At 34.6% G+C, this 26,766-nt stretch overlaps 1 protein-coding gene and 1 long non-coding RNA gene across 4 annotated transcripts in view; one reads left to right on the top strand and one right to left on the bottom strand.

The window, feature by feature from the left end:
• LOC149796096 (uncharacterized) overlaps positions 1–11,506 on the top strand; it is a 30,553-nt gene extending 19,047 nt beyond the window's left edge. Inside the window, exons 7-9 of one of the 2 annotated variants that reach the window (XR_016422492.1) lie at positions 1,357–1,461; positions 2,307–2,423; positions 9,234–11,506. This is a non-coding gene — a long non-coding RNA (uncharacterized LOC149796096). Of the gene's footprint in view, positions 1–1,356; positions 1,462–2,306; positions 2,890–9,233 lie in introns of those variants that run through there. The other variant, XR_016422491.1, reaches the window with a different exon arrangement.
• LOC149796095 (beta-galactosidase-1-like protein 2) overlaps positions 1–26,766 on the bottom strand; it is a 222,225-nt gene that overhangs the window by 100,334 nt on the left and 95,125 nt on the right. Inside the window, exon 19 of one of the 2 annotated variants that reach the window (XM_089966016.1) lies at positions 14,247–25,273. The exons of the other annotated variant lie outside the window; for it this stretch is intronic. Coding sequence (XP_089822142.1) covers positions 25,190–25,273 — 84 coding nt within the window. The 3' untranslated portion in view covers positions 14,247–25,189. Of the gene's footprint in view, positions 1–14,246; positions 25,274–26,766 lie in introns of those variants that run through there. 2 annotated transcript variants of the gene reach the window in all.

The following is a 26,766-nucleotide window of genomic DNA, read 5'->3' as shown; positions in this document are numbered from 1 at the left end:
AAATATTTCTGCATATATGTAGTGTTTTATTTTTATTTTGCGAACTTGATATAGTGTAGTATTGACGGTCGGAGTAGTCAGAGTGGATGGAGTTATTGTCATGGTATTTTTCACGAATTCTTGTCCAAATTCACGACTTTTTTTCCCTATTTTCACTAATTTTGAGCCTGGAAGGTTGGCAGCTATGGTATGTTATGAATTTATTAAAGCTTAAAGTTCCTTCACATTTATAGTACTGACGCCACCATTAGGAAAAATATAAAGACCATTACACAACTTTATCGGAAAATAATTTTTTACATAAAAATTTCAATCAATAGCATTTAAATTTCAATCAATAGCATTTATTGAAAGCATTCCATGAATTTGAATGTGTCTTGCTTGTTACTATGGTAATATCAGACAGGTTAGTGATGACCAGTCCAGTTTAGCCATTTTCTTTAAAGTTTACAACCTATTTAAATGACATACAGAGTATGACACCTTCCAGCCCTTACAATTTTGCTGTTATTCTTATGAAAATTGCCCTTAAAATACAGATTTAGGTTATAAAAGCAAAAACTATGGGAAATGATCACTGGCAAAAATTCCGGAACATTTGTTCATTTGTGTTTGATTTGGATTGGGGTTTCATATTTGAATTAGTGAAATTATTCAGCAAACCAGACAAACTTTACAGATGCTTTAAACTGCATCGCCGTGATCAAACTGTTGATTTTAGATTATTTTTTTTTAAAAGAGATGAATGTTTAAGACAAAAGGGGAAATAAGCCTCTTGAAAAGTGTTATTAATCAACACCGAAGAATAAAAGGATTATTCAGATTATTGTTAATAAAAAGCTGGAATGGACACAATTACGTTGATTGGACATCACATGCCAATTTGAGTATCACTTGTGGCAAGAGATGTGATTGCCGTCATCATGTGAGATTGAAAAAGATAAAGAATTAGGTCAAGTTGAGAGATAGCCTCAAGCCATTGAGCTGCATAGGGTTTGGAACTTGAGTATGTGCAACTGTACTAGTAGCAACTAATCTCTATTTACTTTACAAACTTTTCAGTTGAACATAATGTTTATTTTCGCTGCATGATTTGAATATTTAACTTTTAATTATGTTTTTGAGCTTTTGATACTGTTTTACACCATACTGAAAACTGGTCAAACTTAAGGAAAATTCTATTGCCTTACTGAGACGGACTTGTCAGGGCTGGCAGGTCTGGGGTATTGACTTTTATTGTATTTTTTTATATATTAAAGTAATCCATAATTACTTCCAGTTATGGCTTATAAGTTGTCAGAGTTTATTATTTTGTTTAAATAGTAGATTGACAATCAGCTATTCTTTTATTTATAGTGTTCATGAATGATAATGAGGCTGCCAGTCAGGGTAACATGGTGGAAGAGGATGGAGAGATGGAGCATCGGGAGTTTTTTCCCCTCCCGGCATGAAAGTTGACAGGTATGGTGTAAGGTCACTTACATCAAAGCAAACTATGAATCATTTTTTATGGTAATAGCATGATTTCAGAAACTTTATAAGAAAGCAGAAAATTAAATAAATTACTTTTCAAACAAGTTTATACCATTTCTTTTTAATAATCATGCACGCCAACCTCAAGATAAGTATACATGTATTTTTTTAAAATAAAAGTTTGCCTAAATAAATGCGTTTAGAACTTACCTCGTGTATCTTGAGATGCCTCGGAGTTGTAAGTCGGCTTATACGCGGGTCGTGCACTTTTTAATGTTTATACCTGTTCAGTTTGGGGGTCGACTTATACACAAACAGGCTTATACACGAGTATATACAGCATATCATTTGTTTTAATTGATTTGTTGGCTCACTGTGTTATAAATTTGAACTGTAATATTATAGTAATATAGATGTAGTCCAGTTAATACAAATGATACACTAATAGCTATCATTGTGATTTTTTATTTACCCAGATTACAAACAGGCTTTACATTTATAAAAAAAAATGGTGATTTTTTTTAAAGTATGACATTTGCAACAGTTGTAGTTATATGCTTCAAAAGTATTATATTAAAATGTATGGTGCTTAAACATGTTCAGATGATTTTGTTTTGTTTTTCTATTTAGGATAGTGTCTAAATGCCCACATGAAGACTTGATGCAAATAAACTTTGGTTAGAAGTCTTTCTTTTTTTCATTACCTGTTTCATATTGTGTTACTTGTTCAAGAAAAGAAAATATGAAGAATAAAATGCTGTTTCTTTCCTCTTTTTTTTTTTTCACTGCCAAAAATGTGGAATGTGCATACATTACTTATTTCTATCTTTCAGTCCATTACACACTGCTAAGATCTGAGTTGCCGAGTGGTCTAAAGCGCTCGCCGTTACGGATCACTGCCATCTCACCTCTGTCTGCATGGGTTCGAGTCCAGGATTCGGCCAATATGGGTATGTGAGAAAGCTTGCCAGTAGCTTCTCGTGGGTCGGTGGTTCTTCTTGGGGTTTTCCCAGGTTCTTCCTCCACCATTAATACTAGCCGCCATGCATAGCCTATCGTGTGCTGAAAAATGGCGTTAAACCCCACAACAACAACACACTGCTAAGTGGTAACATTTTAGGTCAGTCAGCTTCTTGAGTCATGCCACTTTGTGTGCCATTGCCATCCAAGACAATACATAGGAATAATCTATTTGTATACTTATAGAAATCTGCTTTCTTCTATAGCATGTTCTTCATTGGCATCTTCACTCTCAGCTTCAGTAACTACTATTCTGATGCATGCACCAGCAAGTGGTTTTGTTCACTCAACTTTGTTTCCAGGCAGTGTTTAATATCATTTTCATTATAAGCATCTTACAACTGGAAAAGTAGATAATTAACTACTTTTCATTCTTAAGTAAACAGTTTTTACATATACAGTTTTTCACTTTGCATTGATAATGAAGAATACAGCACAGAACTAATTCCAAACTTGATTTCGTTGCTCTGTTTAACCAAACACCATTGATGCATCCTAAGTACATGGCATCACTGACCCTATTACACAGTAGGCAGAAAGCACAAGTTGGATTATCATGTACATCAAAGCAAATGAGGGTTGATGGCCTTGAAATAAAAATATATTATGTAGTTGTATGCCCAAAATGTGCCAGATGTAAACAATAAAGCAATGTATCAAGAGTGCTCATAAAATCCTTTCATGATCCTCAAACCACATGACTGCTACAACCTATTGTCTGTTCTACATTTCTCAAAGTTTGTTTTTGCTACTACTACTAAACTACATTGATTGACATGACACATATTCACTTGGTGATCCAGTTGGTCCTAAATGAAAATGGCGCTACTCGGACATCCATAATAGCAATCTTGAAATTCTTATTGCCGTTCATCCTGAAATGAGAGGTTGACATGGCTTATTTTCAGCAGAAGACTTCATATGATGTCTCATTGGTCATAAATGATCATGGTTATGATCTGTTCAGTATGGACGCCACACTGTTATCACTACTTTCCTCTGGTATACTGGTCATATTGATCTTGTGCTTTTGCAAAAATGCTTTTTATGATGTGTAGTTGATACCAAATGAAAATAGTGTCAATCTGACATCCAGTAAGGCACATATCTTGAAAATCTTATCATTACTCTGAAAATGATGCAAAATTTACATATAGTACATCTACCAAAGCAGCTAATTTGAAAATCGTGTTATCACTACAGAATATCAGAGATGGTTTCAACAATGGACAGTCAAAAGGAAGAAATAATCCCTTCATTGGAATAATGTGTAACAGAAGTACAAGCATGGATCACAGGCTCGAGAATTTTGAACAGATTGCTTATGGAAATAATTGCTGACCTCTGCTATGGCTGGATACTTGTGTTATGTATTTACAACCCGCTATAATTGAAACTGGCTTGTATATTATGTGCACATTGGAATCAAGTTTTAGAACTTTTAATCAGGTTCTATTATGTGGGTTGGTTGTTGTGATGTATAACTTTTAGAATTACCATCTTAGACACGAGTGGGATTTATGAATGTATGTGAAGTAGCATAGAATGTCAAGATCATTTAAGCATTACAGCCACTGCTCAAAATAACACAGGAGGACATGTCGTTTATCTGTTAGCACATCTGTTATCGTGACTACTTTACTACTTAAATGATTGCCATGGAATATCTTGAGGTCTAGTTTGTCATGAATAAACTTAGTGCTGCTTAAGATGGCATTTCGTCCGAGATGTGTTAGGATAAATTTGTTATTGCTACTGCCCCTAAATTCCTTGGAGGATTGCCACGAAACTTTAGACATAATGAAAATGGTGCAGTTCGAACATCCAATATAACTACAGTGGCCATTTTGAAAATCTTATTACTGCTACCCCGTCTGAAGAAATGGTCATATCAAAACATTTTCATAAAAACCAATATTACCACTGTGGTGGCCATTTAAAAAAATCATCTTATTGCTGCCCCCATTGATGGATGATAATAACGGCATGGTGTTCACACCAAGACTTCTAATGATGCCTAATTGATCCAAAACAAAAACGGTGCCAATACATTAAAATTGGTTGTCATGACAGCTATTTTAAACAAATCTTGTTTTGGCTACTCCTGAACTTAAGGTTATCTCGACATTATGTTTTCAACAGAAGACTTATTATGGTAAGTTGGTTCTAAAAGAAAATGGTCCTAAATCACTGTGTGCCCTTGTGAAAGGCACTTTACTTGCCTCAGCAGCATCTAACCGTCTTCATGTTCTCTCCCATAATACACACAAATATGAGCCTCAAAATACCCATTCGTTGCAGAATAAAACGTGCTTCCAGTTATTCAAGACAATACCTATTCTGTTTGTGTTTGTGTGTGTGTGTTTGATAAAACCTTCCAATCAAGTAATCAGCAGAATTAAGAAGTAAGAAAAAATAATACAATAGATACCTAACTGGAAATGAAGTTCCTCTGCGTGTTTCCTGAATTTTGTTTCATGCAATATCAGAATCTTAAGAAAATTGTAACAATAGTGTTATGTGTTACATTAAATTTAGCTATGATGTTTTAGCCTCAACTTGATTTGTTGTGGTTGACGAGGTACGAGTAAAGGTACTAATATTAGTACTAGGCAGGAACAATGGTAATCGGGGACATTTGTAGACCAATGAATGAAACACGTTTTTTCAATCTACATAAGAACGATTCCTTGTACATGAACACGAAGTTGCTGTATTTATTTAATAGTTTTATGTAGCATTTATTTAATAATTTAATATTGCTGGGTTTTTTTTATATAGTTTATGGTTTGTGGGGTATAAACTGTGCTGCCAAATCTCACGTTCTGATTCTGCAATTGACTGTTTATACCGTGATAGGCGCAAGAGAAAACATAACATAAAATCTGTTACTTGCAATTATTTAATATTGTTCTTAATTCCTTTGATTGGATCTGGATGCTTAGAAAATATTTTGTTTCAGTTTTTGAGCCTTATTTAAGTGTATGAAAATTTTTTGAAAATGACCAAACGTACAGCATATAGCTATTTTTAGAACAGGGTTCCCCACGCAATAAAAACATTGGCCTCAATTTCCGGCAAAATATTACTAGGGTGGATTGCAATGATGCCACACTGTTGGACCACCGAGGCAAACATTCTGAGCTTAACCAGATGATTAAAGAGCTTTTGCCGTATCGGCTTGCTTTCACTATCCCCACTTCAATGCAGCTCATTGTCACCGGAAAGTCCGTGCAATGAGGCAACCAGTAGACAAGTTTTGAGGTGTAATGTAGACAATGAAATTGCCGCCTGGAGTAAACCAAGAAAATATCAGTGGATACCATTTGATTCAATGGGTGCAGGCTTATTCAGATCCAGTTAGTGGCTGGTTTGTACCAGGCCGTTGTGAGCGAAATTAAGTTGGTTACCTGTTCCTTATTCCCAATTCAATGAGGAATAAGTAACCAGTTATTCCTTATTCCCAATTCAAGTATTTTCACATACATTTGAATACTATTCCTTATTCACACCAAGTTTTTTTTAAAATTTATTCATTATTCCCAGTTGAGTGTGTAATTGGTTACCACTTAGTTAATGCAGATGAAAGCTTTTTAGGGCATGCTTTGGTGTAATTGTAACATGATTGGGGAAATTTGAGTACTATATAAAGCTGAAGATAGATCACAGATTATATGTAGGAATGGTTTAGGATATTGATAGGAATATGTGTTTTGTAATTTGATATAGGATTAATTAGTTGCATTAGGCATTTGGGTTGTGTATTGTGATGCATGGCGTTAAGTATTAGTATTCGGGTTCGAAAAGCTTACTAATGACTCGAGTAAAAGTGAAATCACAAAAAATACATACAAGTGTGAAATTGGATATTTCTCTTGCGTGGTCTTCATGTCCTTAGAGGAAAATTATGTGCAGTATTTACGAGTTTAAGAAGCCTTCAGTTGACTTGAATATTGTCTTAAGTCCTTGGAACTGGGGAATGTAACCGATTTCCAAAAATTGGGGTTATAAAGGGGAGTGGAGGGTGGGTAAAGCACTTGCCACAAGGAGATTATATCTTACTTATACAGTTTGGTCGCTAAGTATAATTTTTAAAGAGATTTGACAAGGACCCTTCTTCAGATGTTATCTCTAGTGGATAGTGTAGTAATAAAAGAAGTCCTGAGAACTTTCGTTTAGCCGATTTCGAGAAATCAGCTAGATGACGGAGGTCTCGTACGACACATACCGTAAGATTATAAAATAGACCTTTCTTTACATTTTATCTCTAGGGGATAGAGGTCCATCCACGAAAAATGTCTTTATGAATTTCTTCGAGAGGAAACAGCATAATAAGAGACGCCCTATAGGTACCTGGTATTACCTCACCCCCACCTCCAAAAACAACCAACAAAAACAAGAACACGCAAATATTAATATACTGTATCGATAGTTTGTACTAACTAAACACCTGCTACGAGGATTTTAATTGCAACGTATCCTGCATATTGTCTAACTAGGTACACATTCTAACAGTAGCAGAAGGTTTTTTTGTTTTTTGTTAAATTTGTTGAGGTGATTTCAACAAATCTACTGCTAGATGAAGATATAGTAAGACAGGGATAGAGTCAACTCTCGAACGAAGTCCTGGCAAATTTCGTTGATAGCAAACCGCGATATAAGGTGCATCTGATGCATGCCAGGTATAAAAAACACACATAGATTAATAGACTGAATCAAGAGTTTGTACTAACTGAACTTCTGATTAGAGGATTTTGATTTCAACGCCTGTTGGACAGCACATGGATAGGCAACTGTGCTAAAATTAAAATTTAAAAAAACAAATAAATACGTTGTGTCAATTTCACGAGAGTCGCAACCACATAAAGGCGGTCCGGTACAAGATTATTCCATATGAAAATTGTATTTTACGTACATATTTGGGCCATCGAGTCCCTTCTTTAAAGAGCTTGACATAGACCCTTCTTTGACATTTTATCTGTAGGAGGATTGAGTCTATCCACGAAAGAAGTCATGACGAATTTCGTCGAGGGGAAATGGAAATAAAAGACGCCAGATGTGTACCGGGTAGGAAAAACACTCAGTTGTTAATATATTATATCAGTAGTTTGAACTAATTGACCCCTTACTTAGAGGATTCTGAGTTCAACGCCTCTCATAAAGTATCTAAATAGGGCCCCATTCTAACAGCAGGAAAAGTTTGAAGAAAATTCGCCAAGCCGATTTCGAGAAATTCGCTGCTAGAGAAAGGAGGTCGAGTACAACATCTACCGTTGTACAGTTGGGCCATTACGTCGCCTCCCCCCTCTTTAGAGTTTTGATATAGACCCTTCTTTAATATTTTATCTCTAGAGGATAGAGTTCATCCACAAATAAAGTCGTGACGAATTTTGTCGTGTCGTAAGAGCGAAATAAGAGGTATCCAACAGGTACCGGGTGTGAAAAACACTCGCATATTCATAGATTGTATCAATAGTTTGTACCAATGGAACCTCCACTTAGAGGATTTTGATATAAACTCCTCTTGGACATTATCTAACAGTTCTAACAGCAGGAAAATACATACAAAATTGGTCGAGCTAAATTTGAGAAATTCGGGACTTGAGGAGATAGATTACACCTTTTTTTGACATAGACACTTCTTTGATATATCTCGGGGGATAGAGACCACCCACAAAGGATGTCCTTATGAATTTCGTCGAAAGGAGACAACGAAATAGGGGGTGCCCTTTGGGTACCGGGTATGAAGAACACGCTAATGTTAATAAATATATTACTAGTTAGTAGAGATTGTACTCCGACTTAGAGGATTTTGATTTCAACGTCTCTTGGACAGTATCTAAAATAGGACCCGTTCTTACTGTAGGAAAGGTGTAAAAAAAAAAACTTCTGCTTGACAATTTCGTGAAATTTGCAATTGGAGACATTTGGTCGAGTACAACACATGCCGTCCCATTTTAAGGGTTTTGAAATGGACCAGTCTTTAATGTTTTATCTCTAGAGGATAGATCCATCCACGATGGAGGTCCTCACAAATTTCGTCCAAAGGAAACTGCCAAATAATGGGTGTCCGATGGATATCAGGTTTGAAAACCACGCAAATGCTAACATATCATATCACTAGTTTGTACTGATTGTTTTTCAACTTATAGGATTTTTATTTCAACGTCTCTCAGACATTATCTAATTAGGGACCAGTTCTAACAGTAATCAAGGGTTGAAGAAAATTTGTGGAGCTAATTTTGAGAAACTAGCGGCTAGATAAGGGTAAGAGAGCAGAACACATGCTGTAAGCTTATATCTTACGTTTACATATGGGCCATTACGTACCCTTTTCAATGAGGTTTGATATTTACTGCTAGAGGATAGAGACCACCAATGACGGAAGTCCTGATGTATTACGTTGAGAGGAAACAGCTCAGTACAGGGCGCTCTATATCCCGTGTATGAAATACCCACAAATGTGAATAGATGGTATCACTAGTTTGTACTAAGAGTACTCCAACTTAGATTATTTTGATTTCATCGTCTCTTGGTCGGGATTTAAAAGGGGACCTGTTGCAACAGTAGGAAAAGTTTGAAGAAAATTCGTTAAGCCGATTTTGAGAATCTTTCGGCTAGATAGATGAAGTCGAGTGCAACGCTTGCCATCAGAAGATGAGATCATACATATATTATTGTGTCAATACGTCCCTCTTAAGAGATTTTACATGGACCTTTATTTGATATTTTACCTCTAGGGGATCAAGTCCATCCACGAAGGGAGTCCTGATGAATTCGTCAAGATAGGAATGAAATAAGGTGCGAATGGTATGTACCACGTATGAAAAACACGCAAATGTTAATAGATTGTATCACTGGTTTGTACTGATTGTGCTCCAACTTAGAGGATTTTGATTTCAACATCTCTTGGACAGTATTAAATTAACGACCCGTTCTAACAGTTGGAAAGTTTTGAAGAAAATTCATTGAGCCAATTTCGAGAAATTAGCGGTTTGATAAAGGAAGTCAAACAGCAGAACACATGCCTTAAGATTATACCTTAAGTTTACTATTGGGCCATTACGTCACCTCTTTGTACTCTTTTGATATTCTATCTATAGGGGATAGAGTCCACCTGGGAAGGATATCTTGATGAATTTCGTTGAGAGAAAAGAGTGAAATAAATGGCACCTTATGTGTTCCGGGTATGGAAAACACACAAATATTAATAGATGGTATTGTTTTTATTAATTGTACTCCAACTCGGAGGATTTTGATTTCAACTGCTCCTGGACAGCATCTAATTAGTGATCCGTTCTAAAAGTAGTAAAAACTAGAAGAAATTTTGTTGAACCAAGTCGACTAGATGAAAGAGATCGAATACAATATATGCCGTAGGAAGCTGGTATCGGACCTATTCAGTTGGGCTATTACTTCCCCTCTTAACAGCTTTGACACGAGTCTTTTCTTCGATATGTTATCTCTAGGGATTGAGTCCATCCACGATGGAAGTCCTGACGATGGCTGTCCCCTGTACTTGGTTTCTACTTATCTGTGTTTACTCCGCCAATTCCTTTCCTCCATCCGGCGTTCTCCGTACTATGTTATTCCTGTACGCTTCCCCTTCTTGTCCCTTTTTCTCCTCCTTCTCTCTCTCTCTCTCTCTCTATATATATATATATATAGCAACTAGGTTTGTTCTCTGCCTACTGCCTTGCTCTATCCTGTCTCCCTCTCTAAGACTCGGGACTTAGTTCTGTCCCCAAAAGATTCCTACGAAAAACACAAAGATGTTAGCATTTGTGTTAGCCATCTCGCCTCACACTACATCAACAATCAATCAATCATTAGATAAAGGATATCTACATCTTCAGTCACGCATTCATGCACATCAAAAGCCACACACGTTCTTATAGAAAACAACGTTGCAATAAAGAGTGGTAACCTACTTAACATACAGACATCACTAAATTGCATCACTTCAATGTATATATACATACATATATATATATATATATATATATATATATATATATATATATATATATATATATATATATATATATATATATATAATTCTTAATCTCATTATTCTCAACAATATCACAACAATCCGACGCATTTCTGTACATTACACCCCCACAAGTGTACACAGATATTCAAATATCCATACTATTTAATTTTACACACTGCAACCATTTCTAAAGTTACAATTCAATTCAACAGTTGCAAAATCTAGAATATCACATGAATAAATACACTAGTTTACCACAAAGTAACCAGATAGCAAATTACAATATTAATTCTGACTACGAGCTCGCAATCTACATAATCATAGCTCATTTCTCAAGTACGCATGTAAATTAATGCAAAGGTAATTCTACGAACTAACGATTCTAGTAAGCAAATATACATACTGCACATAATTACATTTACAATGCCGTAACATTATGCAACAATCGAGCAAATAACTCACTGACCTTTACGAAGCTTTCTGTTCTTATCTTACGTATAATGTTGGGACATTACCTCACCTCCTTAAAGAATTTCGACATGGCCCCTTTGTTTACATTTTACCTCTGTTGGATCTAGGAAGCAAGACCTGACGAATGTTAAGGAGAAGAATCATCCAAATAAGGGGCATCCTAAGGGTACAGGGTATGAACTTTTGTGGTATAGGCCAGAGAGCCAAGACTATATCACCAGGACTTCCTTCCTAGAGATAAAATATCAATGAAGGGTCCATGTCAAAACTCTTTAATGGGGGTACGCAATTAGTCGAGCTGATTCCGAGAAACTTTTGGCTGTATAAATGATTTGAGTGCACTACAATGAACTGTAGACAACAACATTGAACAGAATACAGCATACATCATCGCCTTCCATCTTGGATTCTTCGTCAGGACTCGAACTTGAAATCGTGGATTATTCTTGGATTTTTTTTGTAGATTGGATTTTTGAAACTGTAAGTTTTTATTTTTTGTATTTTTACAGTATCTTTCATGGGAAATAAATTATTAAATTTTTCAAAGCTTGTTATTTTCACTCTTTTTTGTGATGATGTTTATTCGAGCCTAAACACGTAACATACGAATTGGGGCTTGTCCGGGATTTGGAATTTTGGCTAAGATATTTCAGAACACTTTGTTGATTGTTTTAAATTTGAATTCCCCATGTTTTTTCTAAAACATCATCAAAAGTGGAAATCTTTCTTTCAAATCCTACACAGGAACAATTAGATCTTTTCAAAAAAGATGAATTGATTCAACTTGCCAGAAAATACTATCTTTATGCGGTAAAGGCTTCCTTAACAAAACAAGAAATGAGAACTATTTTGGTTCAGTAAGAATGTTTTGGATAAAAATGCTTTGGTTTCGATCAGTCTGTATCAGACTCTGACATAAAAGAGAAGGAATTAAAATTGAAATATAAGATGGAATTGGAGTTGAGGAAGCTGGAGCTTCAGGAAGAAGAAAGAGTAAAACAAACGCAATTTCAAGCGGAAGAAAAAGAAAGAAAGACAAATGCAGTTAAAAGAAAAACAAATGCAGTTACAATCTGAAAAAGAGGAGAGAGAGAGACAGGAAAGAGAGAAAGAAAAACAAATGCAATTACAAAAAGAACAAATGCAAATGCAATTAAATAAGAAAGAAGGAGAGAAAGATGTGGAATATCAATTTAGAATAAAAGAAATGGAGCTGGCAAATGAAAATCATTTTCCACTTCAAATACAAATTTAAGTTTTGATCTTGTAAACAATATTAGATTAGTGCCTCATTTCAGAGAAAAAGAATTAGACAAATATTTTGCTCGTTTTGAAACGGTTGCTGAACATTTGAAATGGCCAAGGGAGCACTGAACTAGTGTTATTTACAGTTCACTGTCAGTTCACCAAAGTGGTGACTGTGATACGGTTGAAGAATGCATCTTAAGGGGTAATAAGTTAATCCCTGGAGCCAGTCAACAAAAATTCAGAAACTATAGAAAAGAAGCTGGACACACTCATGTCGAACTTGCTAGGGAAACAGAGCAGTTATTTGATAGATGGTGTTTAGCCAAGAAAGTTCGAGATTATGAAAGTCTCGAACAACTTGTATTACTTGAAGATTTCAAAAAATCTGTCCATAGTGGCATTAAGTCTTAATGAAACCTTGGAAAATGCTGTTCGAGCTGCGGATGAGTATTATTTAACTCATAATGTTCCTTTTGCAAATAAGACTTCTACTCAACAGTCTTCTGGCAGAAAAGTATTTCAGCCTAATACAAGCCCTTCTTAAACTCAGACTAGCACAACTTCTAAAAATCAAGCTTCTGATAACCTTGATTAAAGATCATTGTCTCTTCCTACGTGTACCTATTGCAAGAAGAAAATACACGTTTCTGATTGCTACAGTCAGAAAAACAGGCATCAGAATCAAGACCGACCTATTCCAAATGGTTTTATTTCTAAGAGGTCAAGGTCACGGTCATGCATTGAAAGTTATACATTTGTTGAGTCTAATAAACCCCAGTCCGATTCTATTATGGAGAATTATGAACCATTCATATCGAAGGGTTCTATCTTACTCTTGGGTGATTTGGCCAATCCTATCCCTATTAAAAATGTTTGAGGGACACAGGAGCTGCTTGTCATGGAATTGTGTATGAGTTATATCAATGTGTATTTGTTATCAAAATGTACTCGGGTTTCATTGCTGCGTACAGCGTCATTCGGAGGTGGTTTTTTTTTCTTTCGGCTCTAGTTATTTCTAAATACTGAGTGAAACTCAAACCATGCTGCACATGCAAATTGCCTGTAGCGGAAAAACCTAAGTACCCAGCTGGGCATACCTGTCACAGCTAGTATACATATAGAGCAAATTCTCTATAAACAACTTACATTATGACGAGTCTTGTCAGGAAGCTTACACCTTTACGGGAACAAAAAACTAACAAGCAATTAAGGTAGCATATATTTCTTAGATAATCTGGAACTCATTCTCACTTTGGCACAATATCACATACAAAAAGTATTCACGGTAGCCCCGGACCGTGCATTGAACTGTATGTTTATATTATTTATATATATTATTTGGTACACATAATCCCAAGCCGAGCAACTAAACTATGTCCAAAATTAAGCTTTTTGTACATGAGGTGCCAAGGTACCTACTCATATAACCAACACATAAAACAAATACTAAATACACAAAAAAATGCAAATATAAAATAAATACTCATCCCTAATGGAAAATCTAGATTTAACCAAACAACAAGTGATATGGCACAAAATATACCAAACCTTTTGATACACACAATAAACAAGTAACTTATGCTAAGGCATAAAATAGACACAAATCAACACGCACTCACAAACAGTAAAACAATGAAGTATAGACACTTTATTATTTTATCATTTGGACTTAAAGGCAAAGCCTATTTCAAAAATGTTAAGCCTTAAATAAGGAAAAAAAACTGAGATGAATTTGATCCAGATAAGGCCGTCCATACACAACTATGGGGACAATATACAACATCAACACCACAACAACACACACTGGACTTTACTGACTCTGGCAGAGTCACTAATATGTCAAAATAAGGGGAAGAAAACTACCTCAAAGTTTATGTAACTTTAGAGGGAGCTAGTTCTCTCCTACGTTCATGTGAGAAAATGGAAATCAGGCCCACTGCCAACCTAGGCAAAGGGAAGATAGTACATTCTCTCCAAACCTCAAAGGGATAATCAAACCAATAACATTTGATGAACAAAACAAAGAGTAACCATGCTAAATTATTTATACTATTTTATTAATTTTATAACGCAAACATTTATAACACATTGGTGAGTTGAAAGAGAAACCCATAGCATACAACACTATTTGGAAAAAACCAGGGTGCCACTTCTATGTGCTAACCAACCATATATGTTGGATGGGACTAAGAGGTGTTAACACCTTTATGGGAGCAAATTTCCAGCTGTAAAGGTAATGAAATTTAAGTATTCTTTATTACTATTCGTTTTATATGACAGAATTGTTTCATACTTTAGATGTTTCAGAATTTTTAAACTCAAAAATGTTTTCCAAAACAGACATAACAAACTGGATGAAGACTTTAGCAAAATGACTTGATACAAACAAATCCAGTCAGGTCAAAACCTGGTAATGGTCTGTTTATCGATACTCTGGTCTTTATGTGTGTGGCATGGCCAAATCGCTCAAAATACTTTGAACACTCTCCCATACCAAGAAAACTTCTTTATGATCCTATTTACTATTCCATAATCCAGCATGTCCGTATTCGACACAACTCGATATTATATCATTAAGAAAATCAAACCGAGTTGGCTTCCACGAATTTTTCTCTCCAGAAAAATGAGCCACAACTGACGGAACTGTAAAACAATTATTAAGTAATTGTTCAGGATCATCAGTATATTTTAACGTAAATTTTTTAATTTCTTCCTGGAGAGATTCTGTGCGATAAATAACGCCATTAGGTCGTACAAACTGATCATATTTTCCATCATCAGAACTCTGAAATAACCATACCGATACAGGATCGTTTTACTTATTTCGTAAATAAAATCGAATATATTGTTATAAAAATTTAACAGTTTGACTTTGTAGCAATATCGTTAGTGCATTAGTCCACGCATGCGCATTATGATCAATAATTTCGATCGAAGCTCCTTATGATTTTTATTTTGATTCATACAGAATCTCTCATTAGCGTTTTTACGGTTATTGGGAATTTTAGTTTCTTTCCTAGCTCAGCGACATCTTTGACAGATGCTCCGGTATCTTTAACTGTTTCTCCCCACTCATTTCTTATTTTACGTCTTTTATCCGTTAGACCATTTCCATGAGTCGAAACGGTAAAATGTTCGGTTACTCACTCGGCTACACAATTTAGCCTTGAAAATTTCATTGGTTTTAAATTATTAAGTTACGGTTTATCATTTATCGGATATAACCCGTAGATAACTACTGTTACAGGATACGCGCTTTCACAATATGGTTTGTCAATAACAGACAGCATTTTTTTCATTATGAAGGACAAGGTCATGTTTCTCACAGGTATACCAAGTATCGTCTACTTCCTTAATAAACTTTACTCTGAAAAAATATTTTCGATTGTCGAGATAATTAATGATCGTTACCGCTCGTTTGTCGTTCATCGTAGCATCGACACCTTTGGTGTTGTGTATGATTTTAAACGTTGACCAAACGAGATGCGCCATCTTTGGTAAATTCTTTATTGGCGTCATAAATTTTATTAATGAAAGTTTACTTCGTCGGATCAACCAGAGCTTTTTTCGGTAAGTCAGGGGTTATTCTGTCAAGATTACGTTTATCTTTAGAAGGCTTAATTGTGAATAATCTCTCAAATACATCAACATTATAATTATATAATTAAGACAAATATATATATATATATATATATATATATATATATATATATATATATATATATATATATATATATATATTCAAACAAAGAAAAAATGCAAGTGGTTAATGACAGGTTCAACGACTCCTTGTAACAAAGCTTGCATAAATCGAATTCTGCAGATATCATTTACAAAGCATTCGTAACGGAAGTCTAGAACCAAACCATGTTTGAAATGTGGTCTTGGAGTTGAAGGAGAAACGCGGTTGTGTGTGCAATGTGGAGGTAAAAAAATACAGAGAACTGAAAAGATATAATTTTTAAAAAACGACAATAATGACAAATTTATAAAAAGTGCAGAAGATTATCTAGCAAGATTTTCAAAGTAATGATTTAGACAAATTATTATTTAAACAAATGATATTATTATATAAAATGGAAAATGAATGTCAAACGCCCAATCATTATAAATTATGAAGCAAATCGTGTAATCAGGCATTGTTAACCAAAAAAAACAGTCGGTCATGTCATTAATATTGGTGATCTCATATTCAGTACCGGGAAGAATAAAATATATCTTTGCCATAAATTTATATACGAGTGTTTCCACGGAGTAATCGAAGATGGTCTTGTGATAGATCATATCAGTGGTATCAAAATCAATAACAATTTATCTAATCTGCGAGCTGTCACTCAGAGCCAAAATTGCAGATTTGGAAATACTGGCAAACATTAAAAAATTGCAAGATCAGTTGTATCTACAAATATAAAGACTGGCGAAGAAATAATATTTCAATCAATGAGTGCATGTGGTAAATATTTTAATATTGTACCGCGTTCTATACATTTAGTCACAAATCATATTACCAGATCGTTTTATTTCTTCGTAAAAGTATAAACAAAAAAATAACTTTTCATTATTTTTGAAAGGAGACTGTCTCGTTAATCAAGTAGTTATCTCAATTATATTTTTAACCATTTAATTTTTTTCTTTTTGTATCATCATAATCATTAAGATAATTAAGATAGGCTTCTTTGATGAAAAAATAGATCCTCACATATGTCTTGTCACTGGGGAAACGTCCAGAATCCTACATAATATTGTAATTATGGAAGTTTCCCCACTCGCAAGGACATATTGGTGTATCAGCATCGAGTTAAATATCAAGGTAGAACATTTAATTTATCCATTCTGAAGCTTCTATCATCAATGGTGAAAGTGTACCAAATTACTATAAAATATATATTAAGTGCATTTTTCCTGCCACGAGAATATCGAAACAAAAAAATATTTATTTTCTGATGCCTCTATTAAATTTCAATATTTAGTAGTTACCTCCCTTTGTCATCGGAATTAATTAATTGTCATAATTAACATAATGTATTTAATAAAAGGTTTTACTTACCTCTGTTCACTTTCGAATTCAGCTCCAGTCTGACTGGGGATAGAGAAATTCTCCGTTTTATAGTCTATAAGCAGAAAGTTCCAGAAAATTACATAACTGAGTTCTAAAACCCAAGTGACTATAAAAAGTATAGAACATTCTAGAGATGGGGATTGTCAGACTACCTTAATTACATAATTTTCTGGAACATTTGCATGGGTTTGTTCACAACTATAAAAGCAGAGAATTTCTCTATCCCCAGTCAGACTGGAGCTGAATTTGAAAGTGAACTGAGGTAAGTGAAACATTTATTTTGTAACCTAGAGACTGTGTTTGCACTATATTACACAATTTAACTGTATCGTTTTGGTTGAGGAATACTATATATAATTTTTGAAAATATTAATGCTATTTTTGCAGCAATTAAAAAAAGAAAACATGACGGTATAAAAATTTATCCTGAAAAATTATGTCTGATTTTGAATCATTACAAAATCGTAAATTTGAGGTTGGATACACACTATTGGCGGAATACAAATTAATTAAAACCATCCAGCAAGTTATGTTACAATCTTTATCAGCAGTGAAAGATACAGAAGTAGAGAAATTCGTCCCGCTTTCGATCACAATTGACAATATTAGATCAAAATTATCTGATGAATATGAAATGAAAGATTATAAACACGTGCATAAGTCAACAGAGAAAGATAATAGCTGATCATGAAAACGAAAATGCTGTTACTTACGAAAGTGACTTAGTAACAATGCCACTAGTGATGACAATGAATGTTATGACTAGTGATTGTGAAAAGTAAAAGTTAATTTTATTCTGATTATAATATTTTTGTGTGTTGATTTTCTGAGATTTTAGTGAAATTTAGTCAAAATTCATCGTTTTTCCACCAATTTTAGTCGATTTGTCATTAAAAAATCAGTGAAATTGCAGCAGAATAATTTCAAATATATCAGCGGCAAATTTCACCAATCACAGTAAGGATAGACGTACACCTCAAAATAATTTCATGGAAATCAGAGTTGGCCACCTGGGGATCTCTGGGATGACCCTGCTTTTAAAATTTGGCCTTTAAAGGTTCACAAAAACCTTTAACTGACACATGACACTCCATCAACAGTGCTGCCACTTAAGAAACCCCAATGTGAAACCTAAAACTGCATTCCTTAGTGAGGAAGGCCAGAGATAATCTCCGATCATAGTAATTGCTGGTGACTCACACTTACTGAATTCAACGATATGTTTACCTGTTCCAAATAAAATGCTGATTGTAAAAATGTGGGTATAGTAATAGAATGCATTTGATCAACACTGACATTTGTATTTTTAAGGAGAAAGCCCAATGACAAACTGCTGAGTGCTAAGGGAGAAATAAAAGGTCCAGTCAAAAAAAGTTGAACCATTTTAGTGTTTTCAAGTATGTACCAAATCTGCCTAAGTGTATAAAGATGGGATAAAGTTAGGAAACATTTATCAGTGATAGGAAGACTAGAAAAGCTGGAAATTTATAGATGGAGTATACTTCCCTTCAAAGATAAAACTATTCCACTTTGTTTTGATGTAGAAACTGCTTACATGGATTTTGCGAGGCCTCTCGATTTGTAGAGAACACAATAATCAACACAAGATGAAATAGTAACTGAAAATTTTGCAGGATTTGGCACCAATGCTGATATCAAGAGGAGATCACTCTATCTAGCTGCTACCTAAGTGGGCAGAAAACTTTTAGCTTTTAGCTAAAAAGTTTTAACCTGTAAGGGAAAGATTTGTGATGTGGTAGTTCTCCTAATGATTGGGTAATATATTTTAAAGAATAAACATTAATCATAAGTTTTAAGATTTAGTAAAATTGCATTTCATATTGTGATCCCATGACATCATGCCACTCAATTTCTTGACATAGTTTAAGCCAATCAGTTTTTGTGTTCTATTTGTTTGTATCATCTAATTTATACTTTTATGCCACCACTGCCATTTGCCAAACATACACCATGTACAACTGATCATATAACAGCAGATATTAACTTGATCACTTACCAGTATTATCAAATCACCTAAATTATTTTGTTGAGGAAATCCCTGACTGCCAATTCAGGAATTTTAAGTTCACTACAGACTCTGGAACTTGCCTCTCCATAATGAATCATATATTTTGCTTCGTTGCACTGCTGTGATCAAATTCTAAATTAAGTAGGCTAATTTAAGGTAGTTTAATTGTGTTCAATTGAGCAACTGAAATGAGTTGACCTGACACACAACTGAATCTTGCTCTTATTCTGTTATGATTTGCATGCCTTTTAACCTTTCTTTTGTTCCAGCCCCTTTATTTTTTTTGATACAAAGATGAATTAATACAAAACAGGTCTGCTTTTAACTGAATGTAACAATATATCATGTACTTCAGATAGTCAGAATTGGTTGGCACATTAAAATGTTTTTCACAGAAATGCTTAAGGTAGATTGATACCTTTTATGTCTGAATACTAGAGGGCACGTAACCGCTCCGGTGGCCTAGTGGTTAGAGCATCCGCCTTGGATGCAGGAGGTCGTGGATTCGATCCCCGGCCGAGTCATACCAAAGACTTACAAAAATGGTACTAACAGCTGCCTCGCTTGGCACTCAGCATTAAGAGGTTAGTGTTAGGACTGGTCGGCCCGGTGTCAGGATAATGTGACTGGGTGAGACATCATGCTACATGTCTGCAGCATGATGCCACACTGCTAGACATCACTATAAACTGCCACAATGCAGACATTGTAGCGATATGACTGAAAAATTGTTAAAGTTACGTTAAAAATCCAAATCACACATACACACACTAGAGGGCATGTTGCATTTATGATGATTACACTGGAACTAAATGAAAAGATAAGTAAAACCATGAATGTCACTTAACAAAAGTTCATTTAATTGTAATTTATTTATTAAAGTGTTGCCACCTCATGGCATTTGTAAAATTTTCATTGATCAAAATTTTCTTAAATATTTTACAGTAAACTGAGATTGCTGTTTGGAAGGAAAACTGAACTAAATATATGACTTTTTATTAAAAGTTGAGTTTTTCATGATGTTGATTAAAATTTCCGGGTACTATCAACCATTTTTGACAATAAAACAAGCGATATATCAAGGTTTTCATCACGATTTTGTTTACATTCAAGAAATGGTGGCAAATTTTGGGGTCTATTTTCTAGTTTAATATATGGGATACATGCCTGACCCAATGTTATAAATGGGTTTGTGATTTATCCAGGCACAAGTTATTGAGGGAGTAGTGTAAATACATACATCATTACATACATACATACATACAATCATCATCTTTATATTTTAATGAAAATTTGAAATAGTTGTTCAATACACATAAATGCAAAGGACACCCCAGTTTTCCATTATCTTATTTTTACTTCCATTTTCTTGACTGTATAAAGGTGAGCAATAAATCAATGGAGTACCGTAGGTATTCTCTGCCAACACAAAATAACAGTTTGATTAGATTTTTTTCAGAACATGTATATAGAATTTGTAAAGTTTTAGGCATGACTTGTTAACAATTTCATCTAAATGTCACAAATCAAAGTTGTTTGAATAGCACAATTAATTATTGACATGTTGTCTATACTACTGATAGAGAATTTAAAATGAAATGTAAATTCTGTATATTGTGCTACCCTATCTCTTGTTTTCAGATATTTTATTCAAATCTGAGATAAAGCTGAGATAAAATACAAGCTTAAAGAATGTGACAATAAAAATAAAGATATGACCATCAACGAACATGGTATATCTACAAAAAATGCACACACAAAAATATGTGCACAACAATTTTACAAACAACCTTTCTAACTATAACCAAGATTTTTCTAAAAATGAACTTTTGTCCTAGATCATGGCTCTTCTTTTAGTCTTAGCTTTTTAGTGGAAAAATCATTCATGCTGTAAGATCTGGGCAGAATCAGTTGTGTTATTGTTGTGTCCAGTTTTTAATTTGGGCCGGAAGTTATTTATTCAAATAATTTAATGAAGTTATACTTCTTTGTAAATATAAAGTGCTAAAAAATAAACATAAACTTGGATTTTGAGTGAAATTCAAATAAGGATATATTCTTGAATCAAATTATTGTGATAAAACAAAAGACTGTTGGCACATCACTATGACACAGGCCACCACAGGCACATGAACACTTCCAGCATCGGATAGTGTCTTAATTACCACTAAATTATTCAGAACTTTAATGATTAGGACTTGTATTAGTAATTCTAGGACTATGTGTTATTTAATTTGCAATACCCCAAGTTCCTGTTTTACAGTTTAACATTTGTATTCTAGGGAAATAAATTATTTGTTGATTTTTGCATGGCTTGTTGCTTCTCACTCTTTTCTTTTAATTATCTTATGACCATATTTTCATAATATCACACTCCATCATAGTGTTTATTACAATGACATCATCTGTACATCACACTCCATCATAGTGTTTATTACAATGACATCAGCTGTACATCACACTCCATCATAGTGTTTATTACAATGACATCAGCTGTAAATGACACTCCATCAGTGTTTATTACAATGACATTGTCTGTACATGACACTCCATCATAGTGTTTATTACAATGACATCATCTGTACATCACACTCCATCAGAGTGTTTATTACAATGACATCATCTGTACATCACACTCCATCATAGTGTTTATTACAATGACATCATCTGTACATCACTCTCCATCATAGTGTTTATTACAATGACTCCACTGAGATTACTTGTTCTTGGCCTGACATTCTCAAGTTTCTTTTTTCAACCCTGAACTCACTAATTCTTTTTCTGAAATTGTACAGATAATTCCATCAAGGTGTAATAATGCTTTTGACATGGTTCTATTTTGTCTAGTGTGTGACTGATTTTTCTGCCATTTTCCAGTAATCTCCCCCTTTGTACACTGTATACTCCATACACATATTTCTGATATGGAATTTGGTATTTTTAATTTTTAAAAAACATAAGGTAATGGGGATCTAATGGCCCCCTTCAACTTTTCCTGACCTGAATGACGCTTTTGTAAATGTTGTTTTCCTAGATGGTATATCTTCTGTACCACTGACTAAAATGTTGCTTATGACTCTTTGGACCAGACAGCCAGTCAAGAAATCCCATGAGTGTCTGAAACAGGGAGGCAGTCAAGACATGTCATCGACACATATATACTCCATCTAGTGACAGAGAAGACCAGTGGATGAGATACATTACTTTGATATTCTGGTATAAATCAGTGAAGTTAGAGAAGTTTACAGAGGTGGTCATGGTTAAAGTATTGATGTGATAATTATAAAGTGCTGATGCAGATCCTTCACCAAGGTCATAGCTGTGTTTTAAGGAGAGATACATCATTTTCCATATAAATACATGTACCATATGTAAATACCATACATGTACCCAAAATACAGTATATCCCACCCGTTTCATAGAAAACAAGCAATGACTGACTAAACAACAATCAAGACAGACCAAAACATGGCAAGACTATAGTGGTTAAAGTAGAAATAAACCTTCTGCAGGATGGCCAGCTGTCATGATGTATTTAGTCCCAACAGATGAAACCTGCACATTTTTCCCCAGAAAGTTAATAATTTATCATTTTGTATACCATATAACTGGTATTTTAACATGCTAAATTTTACTCATCTTTACACACAAAAAAAACCCCCAAAATAATTTATAAACGTCATAGTCCATAGTCTCCTTGATTCCCACAGCTGCACAGAAATAATAAATAAAGGCTAAGTACTATTTCAAAAAGATACACAGCAGTAACATGAACAAAATATACAGTATATGCAGCATAAAAATGGAAACATTTTTCAACAAGATTCCTTCATAGAGACTGACACCCTACTGGGATAACCCTATGTTGATATGACCCATCCATTAGAAAGTAGTGATAACAAAATATTTCAAGACTGGTGGCCCTTTTCAATATCAGACTGGCAGAATTATCTTTTAGGACCAATCAGACATCATAAGTGTCTTTCTATGAGAAACCTGTCTCATTATTACAATTCATCCAAAATTATTGATAACAACTTTCAATATGGCCACCATGGTGGTCATAAAGGAGGTCACATTCTCATCATATTTATGACCAACTAGACACTATAAGAAGTTTAATGGTAAAAAAAAACATGTTTCGATGGTTTCTGTTAATGAGTATTGATAACAGGATTTGCAGCATTGTTTTTGTTTAGACCAACTAGACATCGTAAGAAGTCTTCTGAAGAAAACTCCATGTAGATATGAATTTTCAATGAGGATTAGTGAAAAAGATTTTCAAGATTACTACCATGGCAACCATAATGGGTGTCAGATCAGCCCATTTTCATGTATGACTACCATGGCAACCATAACGGGTGTCAGATCAGCCCATTTTCATGTATGATTACCATGGCAGCCATACCATGTGTCAGATCAGCCCATTTTCATGTATGACTACCATGGCAACCATACCAGGTGTCAGATCAGCCCATTTTCATGTATGACTACCATGGCAGCCATACTGTATGTCAGATCAGCCCATTTTCATGTATGACTACCATGGCAACCATACCGGGTGTCAGATCAGCAAATTTTCATGTATCACTACCACGGCAACCATACTGGGTGTCAGATCAGCCCATTTTCATGTATGACTACCATGGCAGCCATACTGTATGTCGGATCAGCCCATTTTCATGTATGACTACCATGGCAACCATACCGGGTGTCAGATCAGCCAATTTTCATGTATCACTACCATGGTAACCATACCAGGGGTCAGATCAGACCATTTTCATGTATGACTACCATGGCAACCATACTGGATGTCAGATCAGACCATTTTCATGTATGACTATCCACAAGAGATTCTGAAGAACTTGCAGCCATAAGGGATGTCTGATTGGCACCATTTTCATTTAGGTCCAACTACAAAGACTGGGAAGAAAGCATGTGTACAGTTTATTGGTAATTTTTAAAGTAGTTTAGGAGATGTAGTGATAACAAAGTTGAGTTTATTGATAGACAGGCAAAGGATTGACAATGGACAACATTCCATTCCACAAGCTTTTCTAGTCTATGACCTGTAGAGCTAAAACTACCATGACAAAATGAATTTGTATGATACTTTCTCAGATTTACTTAAATGTATCTTGCCACTGCTGTTCATAAATTTTTGCATAATTTACTGATTCAAAAATTATTGTAATGCAATATACCAATGTATAGTACATAATCCAATAAAAGAAATCCATCTGAAAATGTATAACACGTCCCTCTATATTCGTATTAAAAATGTTCAACAAATTCCTCAATAATCCAACAAAAAATGTTCAATAAATTCCTCTATATTTCTACAATGTCTAACAAATCTCTCTAGAAATAGTACAAAAAATGAGTGACAACTCCTTCTGTAATCCTACCAAAAATATGTCTAACAAATCTCTATAATCCTACAAAAAATTCTAACAAATCTCTCTATAATCCTACAAAAAATTCTAACAAATCCCTCTATAATCCTACAAAAAATTCTAACAAATCCCTCTATAATCCTACAAAAAATTCTAACAAATCCCTCTATAATCCTACACAAAAAATTCTAACAAATCCCTCTATAATCCTACAAAAAATTCTAACAAATCCCTCTATAATCCTACAAAAAATTCTAACAAATCCCTCTATAATCCTACACAAAAAATTTCTAACAAATCCCTCTATAATCCTACAAATACTACAGATTCTTCCCCTCAACAATAATGACTTTTATGAATTTTTCTCAAACTTATACGGTCACCCTTTCAGTCAGACCAAAATAGAAGTCTGCATAATTGATGCTCTCACATATATAATCTCAAACAAATCACATCTGTATCCTCTGGAATGTTACTAAAGGTCTGTAATGTTTAATTTATATCTCCTTTAACTTGCTCAGGATTGGTTCTGATTGGAATGTAATCTGTTTTCCAGGTGCATGCTGCTCAAAGATCAAAATCTGAAAGAAATGAAACAAATTGCATGACCCTTCATATTTTATGTATGTCAAGTGTGATCAGTCTGATATATGACCCTTCCTGTCTTGTTCATGTCAAGTGTGATCAATCTGACATATGACCCCTCCTGTCGTATATAATGTTATGTGATCAATCCATCATGATAGTGTGTGGTACAGATGATATGACACATCTGAATGTAAAACACGAGAGTTCGTTTATCAGTTTGAAAATGTAAAAGGAATGAAAGCAATGTTTCCATGATTTAAACAGCATTCACACCAATGACCCCATATTTGCTGGACATGACTAACAATGAATTCAAATGACCATTTGCAAACTTGACCTGTTAGGTGCTGGATGTATGGTACCCATAATTATTTCACACATTTGTTTGGTCATTACATTTTCCCAATAGTTTAAATGGTCTAAAGCCATAAAGCACATGATAATAGAAATGCACAAGTTTATCTCCTGGATTTCTCAAAAACCAACTGCCAAATGCTCAATGCTAGAGACATTACATCACACCATGTGCTCTCTAACAATACTGCATGTGTCAGTACATGCCTGACTTTTACAACTACTATACTGTGTGTGTTTGTGTATCAGTACATATCTGAACTTTACAACTATAGTGTGTGTGTTTGTGTATCAGTACATATCGGAACTGTACAACTATACTGTGTGTGTTTGTGTATCAGTACATATCGGAACTGTACAACTATACTGTGTGTGTTTGTGTATCAGTACATATCGGAACTGTACAACTATACTGTGTGTGTTTGTGTATCAGTACATATCTGAACTTTACAACTATACTGTGTGTGTTTGTGTATCAGTACATATCTGACCTTTACAACTATACTGTGTGTGTTAGTGTATCAGTACATATCGGAACTGTACAACTATACTGTGTGTGTTAGTGTATCAGTACATATCGGAACTGTACAACTATACTGTGTGTGCTTGTGTATCAGTACATATCGGAACTGTACAACTATACTGTGTGTGTTTGTGTATCAGTACATATCTGAACTGTACAACTATACTGTGTGTGTTTGTGTATCAGTACATATCTGAACTGCACAACTATACTGTGTGTGTTTGTGTATCAGTACATATCTGAACTGCACAACTATACTGTGTGTGTTTGTGTATCAGTACATATCTGAACTGCACAACTATACTGTGTGTGTTTGTGTATCAGTACATATCTGAACTGTACAACTATACTGTGTGTGTTTGTGTATCAGTACATATCTGAACTTTACAATTATACTATGTGTGTTAGTGTATCAGTACATATCTGAACTGTACAACTATACTGTGTCAGTGTGTGTCATTATCCTGACACCAGGCCTTTATACTATGTCAGTATAGTGTGTCATACTGTGTGTGTGTCATTATCCTGACATCAGGCCTATATACTGTCATACTGTGTGTCATTATCCTCATACCAGGCCTTTATATTGTGTCAGTACGTATCTGACCT

Source organism: Sinohyriopsis cumingii, chromosome 7, assembly GCF_028554795.1.
Source record: "Sinohyriopsis cumingii isolate HCF-2022 chromosome 7, ASM2855479v2, whole genome shotgun sequence".
NCBI lineage: Eukaryota > Metazoa > Mollusca > Bivalvia > Unionida > Unionidae > Sinohyriopsis > Sinohyriopsis cumingii.
Note: the sequence above shows the minus strand (reverse complement) of the source record. Positions and strands in the feature narration are given on the sequence as shown.